At 42.9% G+C, this 11693-nt stretch overlaps 4 protein-coding genes across 4 annotated transcripts; 3 read left to right on the top strand and 1 right to left on the bottom strand.

Moving 5' to 3' along the window:
- Positions 1-178: 178 nt before the first annotated feature.
- ATC70_005576 (uncharacterized protein) lies at positions 179-3463 on the top strand (the record flags this gene model as incomplete). The annotated part of the gene is made up of 1 exon (XM_064824861.1): positions 179-3463. One exon carries the CDS (start codon positions 179-181, stop codon positions 3461-3463), a length of 3285 nt encoding a protein of 1094 aa, XP_064680238.1.
- Positions 3464-4928: 1465 nt separating this feature from the next.
- Positions 4929-6998, top strand: ATC70_005575 (uncharacterized protein; the record flags this gene model as incomplete). The annotated part of the gene is made up of 1 exon (XM_064824860.1): positions 4929-6998. One exon carries the CDS (start codon positions 4929-4931, stop codon positions 6996-6998), a length of 2070 nt encoding a protein of 689 aa, XP_064680237.1.
- A 97-nt stretch (positions 6999-7095) lies between these two features.
- Positions 7096-8578, top strand: irc3_3 (putative ATP-dependent helicase IRC3; the record flags this gene model as incomplete). The annotated part of the gene is made up of 2 exons (XM_064824859.1): positions 7096-7238; positions 7297-8578. 2 exons carry the CDS (start codon positions 7096-7098, stop codon positions 8576-8578), a joined length of 1425 nt encoding a protein of 474 aa, XP_064680236.1.
- Positions 8579-8792: 214 nt separating this feature from the next.
- Positions 8793-10344, bottom strand: ATC70_005573 (uncharacterized protein; the record flags this gene model as incomplete). Its single annotated transcript, XM_064824858.1, has 2 exons — positions 8793-9826; positions 9894-10344. The coding sequence occupies 2 exons, from the start codon at positions 10342-10344 to the stop codon at positions 8793-8795; spliced, it is 1485 nt and encodes a 494-aa protein (XP_064680235.1).
- Positions 10345-11693: the final 1349 nt, after the last annotated feature.

Below are 11693 nucleotides of genomic sequence, written 5' to 3'. Positions count from 1 at the left end.
TTCCCTTCATCTTACTCGAGACCTGGAAAATTCACCCAATTCACCACCAATAGCAACAATACTTAATATTTACGGTCGTGCGTCCGCTCACACCGACCGATCAGCGTTCTATTCAGAACTCATTGGCACACAAATTGTCAAAGAAACTATTACTACTACAACAAACACCGTCTTTATCATGGGAGACTTCAACTACCAGTACAAGGATCGTCGAGTCGATGGCACCCTCACCAGTGCACCAGTAGAATGGACCGATCTACTCGATGATTACTTTATTGACGTTTTTGGGGAAGACAAACACAACACATGGCATAGTGGAAGCAATTCAGGGATTCTGGATTACATCTTTTGTAGTTCAAACGCCCATCATCTAGTCACTAGCACCAACCAGCAGTATCTGTCTCCTGCCTGGACCGACCATGAACTCTTGGGATTCTCTTTTCGATATCAAGATGCGAATGGCCGTGGCCCTGGTAACTGGAAGGCAAATCCGTTCTTGGCTTGCAACAAAACATTTAGGAAGGCATTGGCAGAATTCCTCATTGATAGTGAGGCGCGTCTGGCAGAAATCAAGCGTTTCTCCACTCCCCAACAACAATGGGATTGGATCAAAGCCGAAGTAAAGATGTTTATCAAACAGTATCAAATGGAGGATTTGAACTGGCGGAAACAACAGCTACACCGACTGCTATCAAAGAGAAACAAGATGATGCGGCATAAGAAGACAAGAGGCTTGGTGTTTCAAGGCTTGGACACGGTTAATCAACAGATTCAATCTCTCCAGCACTCTCTTGCAGAAATAGAGATCTTGAAGGCAGGAAAATTTTGGCGGGAACATGGTGAGAAATCTCCAGGCTTCCTGAAGCGCTCTGTGGTGTCTCGAGAAAATCGTCGTTCAATTGTGGAACTCAGGAACCCTACAACTGGCGATCTATGTCAAGATCAACCTAGCATCTCCAACATTGCTACCAACTTTTACACCTCACTGTTCACACCGGAGGCTCTGGATTCAACCTCCCTCAGTGTTATAATTCGCAACATCCCAGGTCATTTGAAGCTCAACAGCGAGCAGCAGGAATCATTGATGATGCCGATTGATGTGGAGGAACTCTTGACCGATAGCAAGCAGACTCGTCGTTTGAGTAGTCCTGGACCTGATGGATTACCTTATGAAATCCTGTACTTGGTAATGAAATTTCCACCGTTCCATGATCTCATCCAATTAGTCTACAATGAAGCTTTAAAGAAGGGTAAGTTCCCGCCATCTTGGAACGAATCCGTCATGTGTCTGCTTTACAAGAAAGGCGATCCAGCTGAAATGAAGAACTACCGTCCTCTGTCTCTGGCTAATTCAGACTACAAGCTCTTCACTCGCAATATCAACCGTCGAATCATGGAAGTCTCTTCCAACTTGATCAGCCGACATCAGCTTGGGTTTATTCCTGGTCGATTCATTGCTGAAAATGGAATGATCTGCCAGCTCCTAATGGAAGATGCTCAACGGAAATGGTCCATCGCTGAACAACAGGAAAATGATCCTTCCTTTAACACTTTGGATTATGACATCGGTCTTCTTCTGGATCAAGAAAAGGCATACGATCGGGTGAACTTGGAATATTTGAGGAAGGTATTGGGGAAATTTGGGTTTCCTCGCCCTATTATCAAGTGTATCTCCAAGTTGATGGGTGACAACCTCATACGTATCAACATCAATGGCCATCTGTCAACTGAAGTGGCGAAACTTCGAGGCTTGAAGCAGGGGGATCCTCTCTCTCCTGTACTGTACAACTTGGCATTTGAACCTTTTCTGCTTGCAATCCTGCATGATCGCCAATTTCAAGGCTACTTGATGGGTACTGCACGAACAAAACTCCTGTGCTATGCTGATGACGCTTTGGTGTTTATCCATGACTCCAATGATTTGACTCGGTTACAGCTCCATATGGCTCGTTACTGTGCTGCCTCCAACGCCAAGTTCAATAATGCCAAGGTGGAAGCCTTTTCAGTGTCTGGTCGGGATACATGGGATATGTGGGATGGTCCATTATCACAAATGGGTATCACACATCTCCATTCTGTTGAGGACGATGAACCGTTGACCTATCTGGGATTTCCTCTCGTCCAAAGTAGGATTCAGCGAGTTCACTTTATGGGTGCTTTGGTAACAAAGATCAAAACTGCCATCCAGATTCATTCTGGTCGCTCCCTGTCGGTCGTTGGAAAGGCTACAGTGCTGAACTCTCTTTTGCTCTCCAAGCTATGGTACATCCTGCGTGTTACGCCTTTGACTCAAGCTGACTTCAAGCAGCTGCGTTCTCTGGCTATTCAGTTCTTGAGAAGAAACATCTTCCCCGTCATCCCTTGGAAGGTGTGGACTCTACCAAAGGACAAAGGTGGTCTCGGTGTTGTAGACATCCAAATACAAGCTTCAGCTTTGTATTTTCGTTGGCTCCACCCATTACTGGTTCAAGATCAAGATGTCATAGATTCCCATCCTGTGTCGTACCTCTTAAGCTACCACATTCGCAATGTTAATGGTTACCCCCACCATCAAATCCCGCTGCTATTTCCCTCTGCTCGTCGTACTAAGGGGTTGAAAAAGCAACGCACGGGAACTGTCGATATGTTATATCGTACAGTTGACTATCTTCCTAAGTTGTTTGATGCGGCACCGATCAATTCTGCAACTGCCATGGCTCTTCCATTACAGGCGGCTTTCTATGTTCCTCCATCCTCCTCACTGGTTGTTCCTCTTAAAGTCAAAGAGATGATGGTTTCTGATGTATTTCAGTACGATGCCCGGCTTAACTTTGTACATTGGAGAGACACTCGTGACCCTTCCCTCCTCAGGTGGAAGAGAGCTCCTTCAACAGTGTTCAGAGGCCTCGCATCTGGCACTCTTAAATTCCAGCCCTACTTCCTCCCAGTGTGTAATCCAGCCCCTGTAGTAGATCCTGGAGTCTCTTTTGCGCCGCTGGTGGATCAATTTTGTCTGCACGATGGCCAATCTCTTAGAAACGCTCAGGCTTCCGCCAAAACATTTCGTCTGTCTGTACTGTCGTCGGTGGAACAGCCCTTGGTCTTGCAAAATGTCTCTGCTGCTAATTGGAAATTCTTTTGGTCTCTGTCTCTTACCTACATTCAACGTAATGTGATATACCGATTCATCGCAGGCTGTATCCCTTCTAGAAGCAGATTACACTACATGATGCCTGCATTTTTCGAGTCCCACAATTGTCCTGTCTGCTTGTCTCCCAATGAAACTGCCAGCCACCTGCTCTTTGACTGTCCATCCAAAGAAAAGGTATGGCAAGGCGTCATTTTTGAGTTCCTATGGCCCACCACGTCCATCACTGACATCAAAGAGGCTCTTCTGTCCCTGGACTTTTCAGATATCTGGTACTCCCAAGTCAAAGGCATCCATACAGAATCCTACTCATCACCCTGTCTCAAATATGGCTAGCCCATATGCGCTTTGTTTTTGACGGCACTATCTTTGTCCCTGAGGCGATTCTGGTACATATCCACTCCACTGTCCGACAGACAGTGGATGAAGATCAAATCCATTCCCTCTTGTAATTTAGATAGTTAGATAGTTCCTTTTGTTAGTTTAGTTTAGTTTCCATTTATATTTATATTTTTTTCATTTCTCAATTGCACCCGCCTCTTCACTCTGACCTATTACTCTTAGTGTACGCGGCTCAATCAATAAACACAATTTAAAAATAAAAAAAAAAAAAAGAGCTATTTTGCAACATTCGACTATATAAAATGAAATGATCATCCCATACTCCCTTATGCTTTTCAAGAGTACTTTACAAGGCGCATCTGATGGTGTTAAGTATAAAAGGTGTTTTGAACAAACTCGTCGAGCAAATTTGGAAAATATGGAATGAGGTTTTTGATAAAAATGTCGAGAATTTACATATGAAAGTTTTACAAAAGTGATTTCAGGGGCTGCATTGACTTGAGAGAAACATTTTGATTCAATGTATGCCATAATAAAAGTCTTCGTTTTTGGCATGAAAAATGCGATCGATTGATTTCTTGATGTTTTCCATGAGGCACACCCCTCATGGTTTGAGGTCGATTTTTGGCGATATTTTTTTTTTTGGTCTGAAAATAGTTGAGTAATTGTATTAGCAAGTAAGTGTTGGGTGAAAGCAATCGTTTAGCGTTACTCTGGCAGCTTAAAACAGCTTCTATCACGAGAAAACGCGGTTCAAGTACACAGAGGTTTTGTTATATTTTGCATAATCTGGGGTAATAAGAGTGAATGCAGGGATGCTGTTTGCCCATATATGAATTGTTTTTATAGGTGCAGGCGTGGAGAATCGCACAACACCTAAATTCATGCTTATAGATTGTTCATAGAGGGTATCAAAGTAATGACAGCCGCTTATAAAGCGAGATTCCAACTTGGATAAGTAGGGCTCTATAGAGGCTATTTGCTGCTTCTCGACTTTATGCCAAACACACAAACATCGAGCAAATCACAATACCAGGCCTGTATTTTTGCACTTGCATGGCTTTCCATACACCAAGCAATTGCTCTGAACCACAGACTGACTTGCACAATGCATTTGACAGCCAGGAAGCCACACTCCAGTATAAGATCGGGTCATGATTGCGTGGCTGTTGACCGTTCGAATGCGATTCAAACTACTCGCAGGTTATTGTACATTAGCTGTCTTTGTTGTCATTCACAACATCGTTTGCATGGCACTCTGGACCAAAGCAGAGTTCTAGAAAGTGATCTTGGCACTTGTACATACATGACATAATTTCGATGGTTCTTGCGATTTGAAAAATGGTCCCAGGCACCTGGTAAACTCCACTCGATTGCATTACAACCCTTTTTTCTTCTTTTTTTTTTTTGTTTCAATTTTATTTCATTTTTTCTTTTAAAAAAAAAAAAAGACAACATCATGACTTTGACATATCAACAAACGGATCAAGACTACAAGGCCAATTGCCAAAATGTATTGAGCCATATTGCTGAGACCAGCGATATCCTGAATGAGATGGAGCAGATGGAGACTGACATGTCTAGCTCGGATCTCCATGTCTTGCAGCAGCAGCAACAAACACCACATGGTGCAGCACAGACAACATCGACATGGCAGGCATGCTTGCAGCATCTGAGCCATTTGAAGGCTAGAGTATTAGACCCTTTATCCAAAGTGCTGATTACGGGTGATTTGAATTCTGGTAAATCTACATTGGTCAATGCCTTATTGAACAAGGACATGTTGCCAGTGGATCAACAACCCTGTACATCCATCTTTTGTCAAGTCTATTCCTCCTCCAATGACTACACCACGGAACAAGACGACATAATCCATGCCGTCATAGACACTGCCACATACGACCCATCCAACCAGGAAACATACCACCCCATTGAATCTCGTCATCTTTACAAAACCCTCATTGATGAGGACATACCTTACAAGATGCTCAACATTTACACGGCTCGCAACCAACAGGCATTGACACAACAAAGCTTGCTACACAACGATCTTGTCAATGTGGCATTGATCGACTCGCCTGGTTTGAATACAGACTCATTGAAAACAACATCCATCTTTGCACGTCAAGAGGAAATCGATGTGGTGGTGTTTGTCGTCAGCGCTGAAAATCACTTTACACTGTCTGGCAAGGAGTTTTTGATGAATGCAGCACAAGAAAAGAAGCACATCTTTATTGTGGTCAATCGATTCGACAATATCCGTGACAAGGAACGCTGCAAACGCCTGATCCTGCAACAGATTGAGCTTGTATCACCATCCACTTTTGCTCAAGCCAAGGAGTTGGTGCATTTCGTCAGTGCTGCTCATCACACCAATGACCCCGACTTTGCCAATCTGGAACAAAGCTTGCGATCGTTTGTGCTGTTCAACCGTAGTGTCTCTAAACTTGTGCCTGCCAAACACTACCTCCAAAATGTGCTGCAAGATGTGCATATCCTCGCTACTGCAAACCAAGACAAGTCAAAGGCTCAGTTGGACGATGCTGTGACGAATTTAGAGGACACGTTCTTGCCTGACATGAGAGATTTGCAAAAGACAGCAGATTTACTCCAGGAGTCAATTCAGCAACTGGCAATCAGCTCGTTGGAGAGCATTGAAAGCAACACATCCAAAGCCATCGCCAGCGCAACATCAGACGAGGCGCTTGATCAGTGCATTGCATCTGTCACTTTCCCTGGCATTCATCTGTCTTGGCAATACGCACAAAACATCGCAGGCGCTCTTGCCTCTCATGTGGAATCTCAAGTGGATCAAATAGAGGAACATGCGAGCCAACATACAACAGAATGCATGAAAGACATGAATCAAATGGTCGTAGATCGACTCGGCAAATGGAATGCTAACATCATCACAGACGTCCTTCACAGCCCTGCAACCCCAAAGCATCAGCGCATTCACATCAATGTACAGGCCAGAGACTTTTTGGTAGAAAGACGATTTGTGAATGACAAGAAGGTAGCTTTGGTTGGCTTGGGAACAGCGGGTGCTACTGTCGTGCTGTTCAAGTGTGTCAGTATTAAAGACATGGCACTCAGCTTTTTACATCGCTACTTGAACCCCTTGCTGGATGATCCTACTGCCAACATGCCATCTCGTCGTATGATAGTCAATTGCATCACAGCTGTCGGTCTGCTCAGCATTGGATGGACCGCCTTCTCATTTGCCTCTTCTATCCCTGCTGCCTTGAGGGCTAATCTAAAGACCAAGTTCCAGAGAGCAGTGGAGAACGAGAAATTGCAAGAAAGCACAACCTATCGCATCACACATGGTGTGCAGAATCTATTAGAGTCTAAGCAAACCGAAATCACATCTCGTATCCAGCAATTAATAGAGGAAAAGGAACAAGAAAAGGAGCGGTTGGAAGCTCGTATCTTGCAAGCTGAATCTATCCTGAAGCAATACGATTCACTGGTATTCAGATCCAATGCTCTGCTAGTCAAGGTGAAGGCATCGCTACGCGAAAATTGAGTCGAGCAATAGGAAACACGTCCCCTTATAAATAAATTCGCATTTTGAGGCAACCACCATTCTCTTTTTCTCTCCTTTCATTTCATCAAACAGCCACATGGAAAAAAAGACAAAGAAGGGCTATCTTTGGATTTTCGATCAACAAGACAAATGGGATGAAGTAGCCTCGAGTAAGATTAGTCAATTGGAAGAAGCACAGGCTGCTCACCTTGATTGGTTTGATAAGCACAGCACTGTGAAGTAATATGCCTTAGTGTTAAAGTGAATAGACTGGCATACTAACAAGAAAATTGACTAGTGAGCTATTGGCATTGAGACGACCAGATTTAAAGCGGAAGCGTGATGCCATACCAACAACTACAATAGTAGCAACGAGTCAAATTGTACCTAGTGAAGATGTTGCAAAAGAATCCAGCGAGTTGATGGACGCAGAGTCTATGAATGACAAGCGCACAGAGGATATTGTGAAACAAGTGGATATTCAGTCATTAGATGCTCATAAACGAGCAGTAGATAAAGCGGTGATGAAGAGGCAAATGAATGACGATTCTGCCCATCAAACAACCACCCGCAAAGTTGACGCTACTGAGAGCCAAGCAGAGACTGTACATAAAACCAACACCATCACCATACCACCATCCAAAGTAAAACCAACAGCCATCATAAAGCCATATACAGCACCGAAAGCACAGCCAGAGAAACCAAAAAGTCGCTCCTTTTTAGATGATTACGACGAGGAAGATGATCAAGTTCAAATTGTAGTGTCTGCTCGAAAATCAAGTACAGTGCCCAAAGTGAAACCTCCACGCCCTAGTGTCTTTCCATCGAGACCAGAACCTCAACTTTCGAGATCAACACCTACAAAGACAATCTCCCTCACAACGAATGCCAAACCATCTTCTACCACCACTACACCCACCACCAATGCATCCACGTACCGTAGTGCCTTTATGAATAGACTCTTTAAAACATCAAGACCTTCTCTGAAAAAGGCAGCTTTACCATCAGCGTCTTTATCCACATCTAGCAACGCAGCAGCAACAGGTAATAAAGCAACGGACACCGCCAGCCCTGACAACAAGAGGGACTCCTACTCCTATCATCCCACCATCATCACAAAACGAAGCAGTACCGCCAGCGTCAGATCAATTAGCTCCAGTATACACTCGACTCCAATTGAGGCGAGCGATATCATGCCAGAACCAAGATTCAAACGATTCAAGGCATTACAAAAGCTGAATCAGAACCCACCTGCTGCTGTTGCTGCTGCTGCTGCTGCTGCTGCTGCTGTTGAGCAAGTAACGCATGATCTGAGCACTGTTGAAGAAGTGGATGAATCAAGTAAAAGTCAGAGTCAACTTCAACAGGAGAATCAGCAGGGCCAACAGGAATATCAGCAGGGCCAACAAGAGACTCAAGGCCAGAACGAGGATCATAGCTCACAAGAGAACGCAGCAGCATTCGTTATACCAGCATGGGGAGAAGGCGACAATTTGCGCAATCAACTTGAGAAACAAGCCAACACGAATTTTTATGATTTCTTTGGTCGTCTGCAACCTGTAGATTTAAAAGGCAAGTGACATTTGGTATTTTGGGTGTATAGTTGGCATGAGTAGTAACAGCTGTTGTCTATAGACATATTTCCCTAGTGATAGAGAGACACAAGACATTTCAATCTATGTATATATATATATATACCCTCCACTTGCTATTTTTCACGTGTACATATGCAACTCAACCAATCGACCCACCAAACACAATCAACCTTGTTGATATCTAATGCTCTTTATTCTGCTATCGAAGAAAATAAACAGTGATGGCTGTCAAGAGACCACCCACCAAGGCACAATCTATGGAATATAATACAAAATCTCGCTTTCCTATTGCAATGGTTCCATCATTGGCTAGTGTGTTAGATAGCAGGGTGGGTATGGTGGAAGCAACAGTGGCAGGCTGTTCTTTGTAAAAGGGCGCATCGTCAAAATTGGCTGGCGAGAGGAGCAATAGTCTTCGTAATTCTTCATTCTCAAGTCGAATCTTGTTTTCCTCTATAGCCACTGGTGTTGCTGACTCTTCGGTCAGTATTGATGTGGTGGGGGTTGCTTGTTCTTGGCCAATGGTATCCACTGTGGATTCCTCAGTCGCTGCTGCTACCACCACAGGAGATGGCAAAACGGGGGCTATAGGCACAGGCATCACGCCTGCTTTCTGTTCTTCCTTTTCTTGTGTTCTCTTTAACGAAGCTAATGTTTCTTCATCAAATAAGGGATGCTCAGTCAAAGCATTCAACGTCTCCATGACAGCTACTTGTTGTTGCATCAATAAACGATCCTTTTCGTCCAAGGCTTCAAAGACACCCTTGAACTTCTGCTCTTCTTCGTCCACTTTTGCTACCAACAGTTCCTCAAATCGATCTGTCAATCTCTTTCGTTTGCGAGGCTCAAATACTGTTTGCACAGCTACAAACAGCAGTAAATTGACCACCATCAATGCCCATGTACCATACGTACTGACGCTGCGAATCTTGTCACTCCAAAGCTGCTCCTCGTGGTATCGCTCCATGATGGATCGTGCTAATTCCATGTATTCTCTATCCATTTGCTTTTCGCAAGCTTGATATTTCTCTTTGGCAATTGTCTCTGCTTGTGAATGTGCATGTTCCAACCGATACAGCTCTGTGAACTTCGTCACATCATCGCCCGTCCATAAATGTTTGCGTTGTAATAGTTCGTTAATGCCTCGCTGCGTTGTTGATCGAGTCTCGATGGCATCTTCATAGGCTCTCTTGGCTGCTTGCACTTGATCACGGGTGGTTTCGAATAATGTCGCTGTTCAATGTTTGCGCACATCCTTTAGCTATCAGCATACAATCACTCACCCAGGTTAATACATTACCTTGATTATTGACTTTTTGTTTGACAGCATCAATCTGATCATAGCCCGTCAACTCATTCAGGGCACGGCTTGCCCTTTGAAGTGCTTCCTTAGAATCACTGACGTCAGATGTAAGGCGCTTTAGTTGTTCTGAAGCATGGTTCAATTTCATTATGTAAGGCTCGAGTCGAGGTTTCATGTCATGTTGGAGTTTCTCTAGATAGGCCTTTGTGGCAACAATGCTCTTCTGAACGGGCGTCTCTTGCTGTTCCTGCTGCTTTGTGGGTGGGGATGGTGTGCTTTGCTTTGATGATGAAGTTGGATCTACATTACTTTTGTTGCCATCTGAAGGATTGCTGTCAGCGGACGATGAGGACGATGTAGTATACCGAGCAACTTTGTTGATATGGTGTCTATATAGAGTAGGGCCAAGAAATAAACGTCGAGAAGAGGTCCTCAAATGAAGAGACATGATTAAAAAAAAAGAGTGATGTGTAAAATGACACTCTCAGATATTGGACCCCTCCCCTTAAACATTTCAATTTACTTTTGTGTGACCGCATCAACCACTGAGTGATCCCATTGAATAATCCCAACAGCATTGTGGTTCTTCAGCCTACGTTCATGTAATGACATTAATAGTCTAAAAGTAAATAGGTTATAACATATATATATCGAGGACAACCTGTTTTTGCGGTTTGCTTGTATAAAGGGCACATTTGTCCACTAAACATCCATTCAGCAGCTAATCTCTGCATCACTGACCGCCCCGACATCAAACAATGCAAATCAGAAGCTGTTCCTGAGAATCTTGAAGGATCCTCATGAATAGCTTCTGACCAGTTTGAGTTTCATTATGACAAAGTGATTAAGTCTGCCCAAACCTTTGTTTTCTGTTGAAAATGTGCTCATTTTCCTAACTATAATTCGTATTGATCATCAAATTCGTCTGCTAGCGAAGCACCGTCAGTGGTTATTGAGTAACAATTTTCATCTCTATATGATAACAAAGTTCTTTTGTGTTTCCCTTCGCAAGAAAAGCTTACTTGAATGATTGGGAATTTTTATGAAATCATCTTTGAATTGACCTTTAACGTTACGTTCTGCTCAAATATAAACAATATTCTAGCTGATATACTTTCTCGCATTTTTCAACATAGTACAAAAAAGCTGGAGGGTAGTCGTGGTATGGCTAGAAGAGCAAATATTATACAGATCTTATGTGACCTGTGCCTGAACTGATTGTTTCTATGCATTTAGAGGCCCAGTTTAGAAATGATATATCAGATATCAATAATCCTCATAAGAAGGATAGGCCATGGTACTTTGGATAAAAGCATGTTTAGTTTGCTGGAGATGTCTTTTGTTGTGCCAGAAGGGCTACAACTGTCTATAAAGATTAAGGTATTCTTGATGGGTAGATATGTCTGTGTTGTGCAGCAACATGGACAAGCTATGATAAGTGAAGTGCATCTCAGCTATCTAAATACTGAGGTTCACCAGATGTGATAAGCGTTGTACAAGATAAATTGCTACTTTGGCATTCAGAACTTAGTATAAATAGAATAACTCTTGTCTTCATCAATAAATCTTTAGTTTTTGTGTCTGATCTTATTCAAATAAGTCTTTTCCTATTTTTATAATATCAAACATTTTTTATAAGCTACAAGTAATAATCCTTTTATTCTTTGTGCTTAACAAAATTGTATCTATTTTGATACATTATTTTTTATTACAAACACAAAATTATAATAGATAACAGATCAATAGGAAATCAACTAGCTGTAACTCTTCGTTGTTCCAACCTCTTAGCCAATCAGA

This window comes from Mucor velutinosus (genome assembly GCF_035048745.1).
Source record: "Mucor velutinosus strain NIH1002 chromosome Unknown tig00001544, whole genome shotgun sequence".
Classification (NCBI taxonomy): Eukaryota; Fungi; Mucoromycota; class Mucoromycetes; order Mucorales; family Mucoraceae; genus Mucor; species Mucor velutinosus.
The sequence above is the reverse complement of the archived record's forward strand: the minus strand, read 5'-3'. Positions and strand labels throughout refer to the sequence as shown.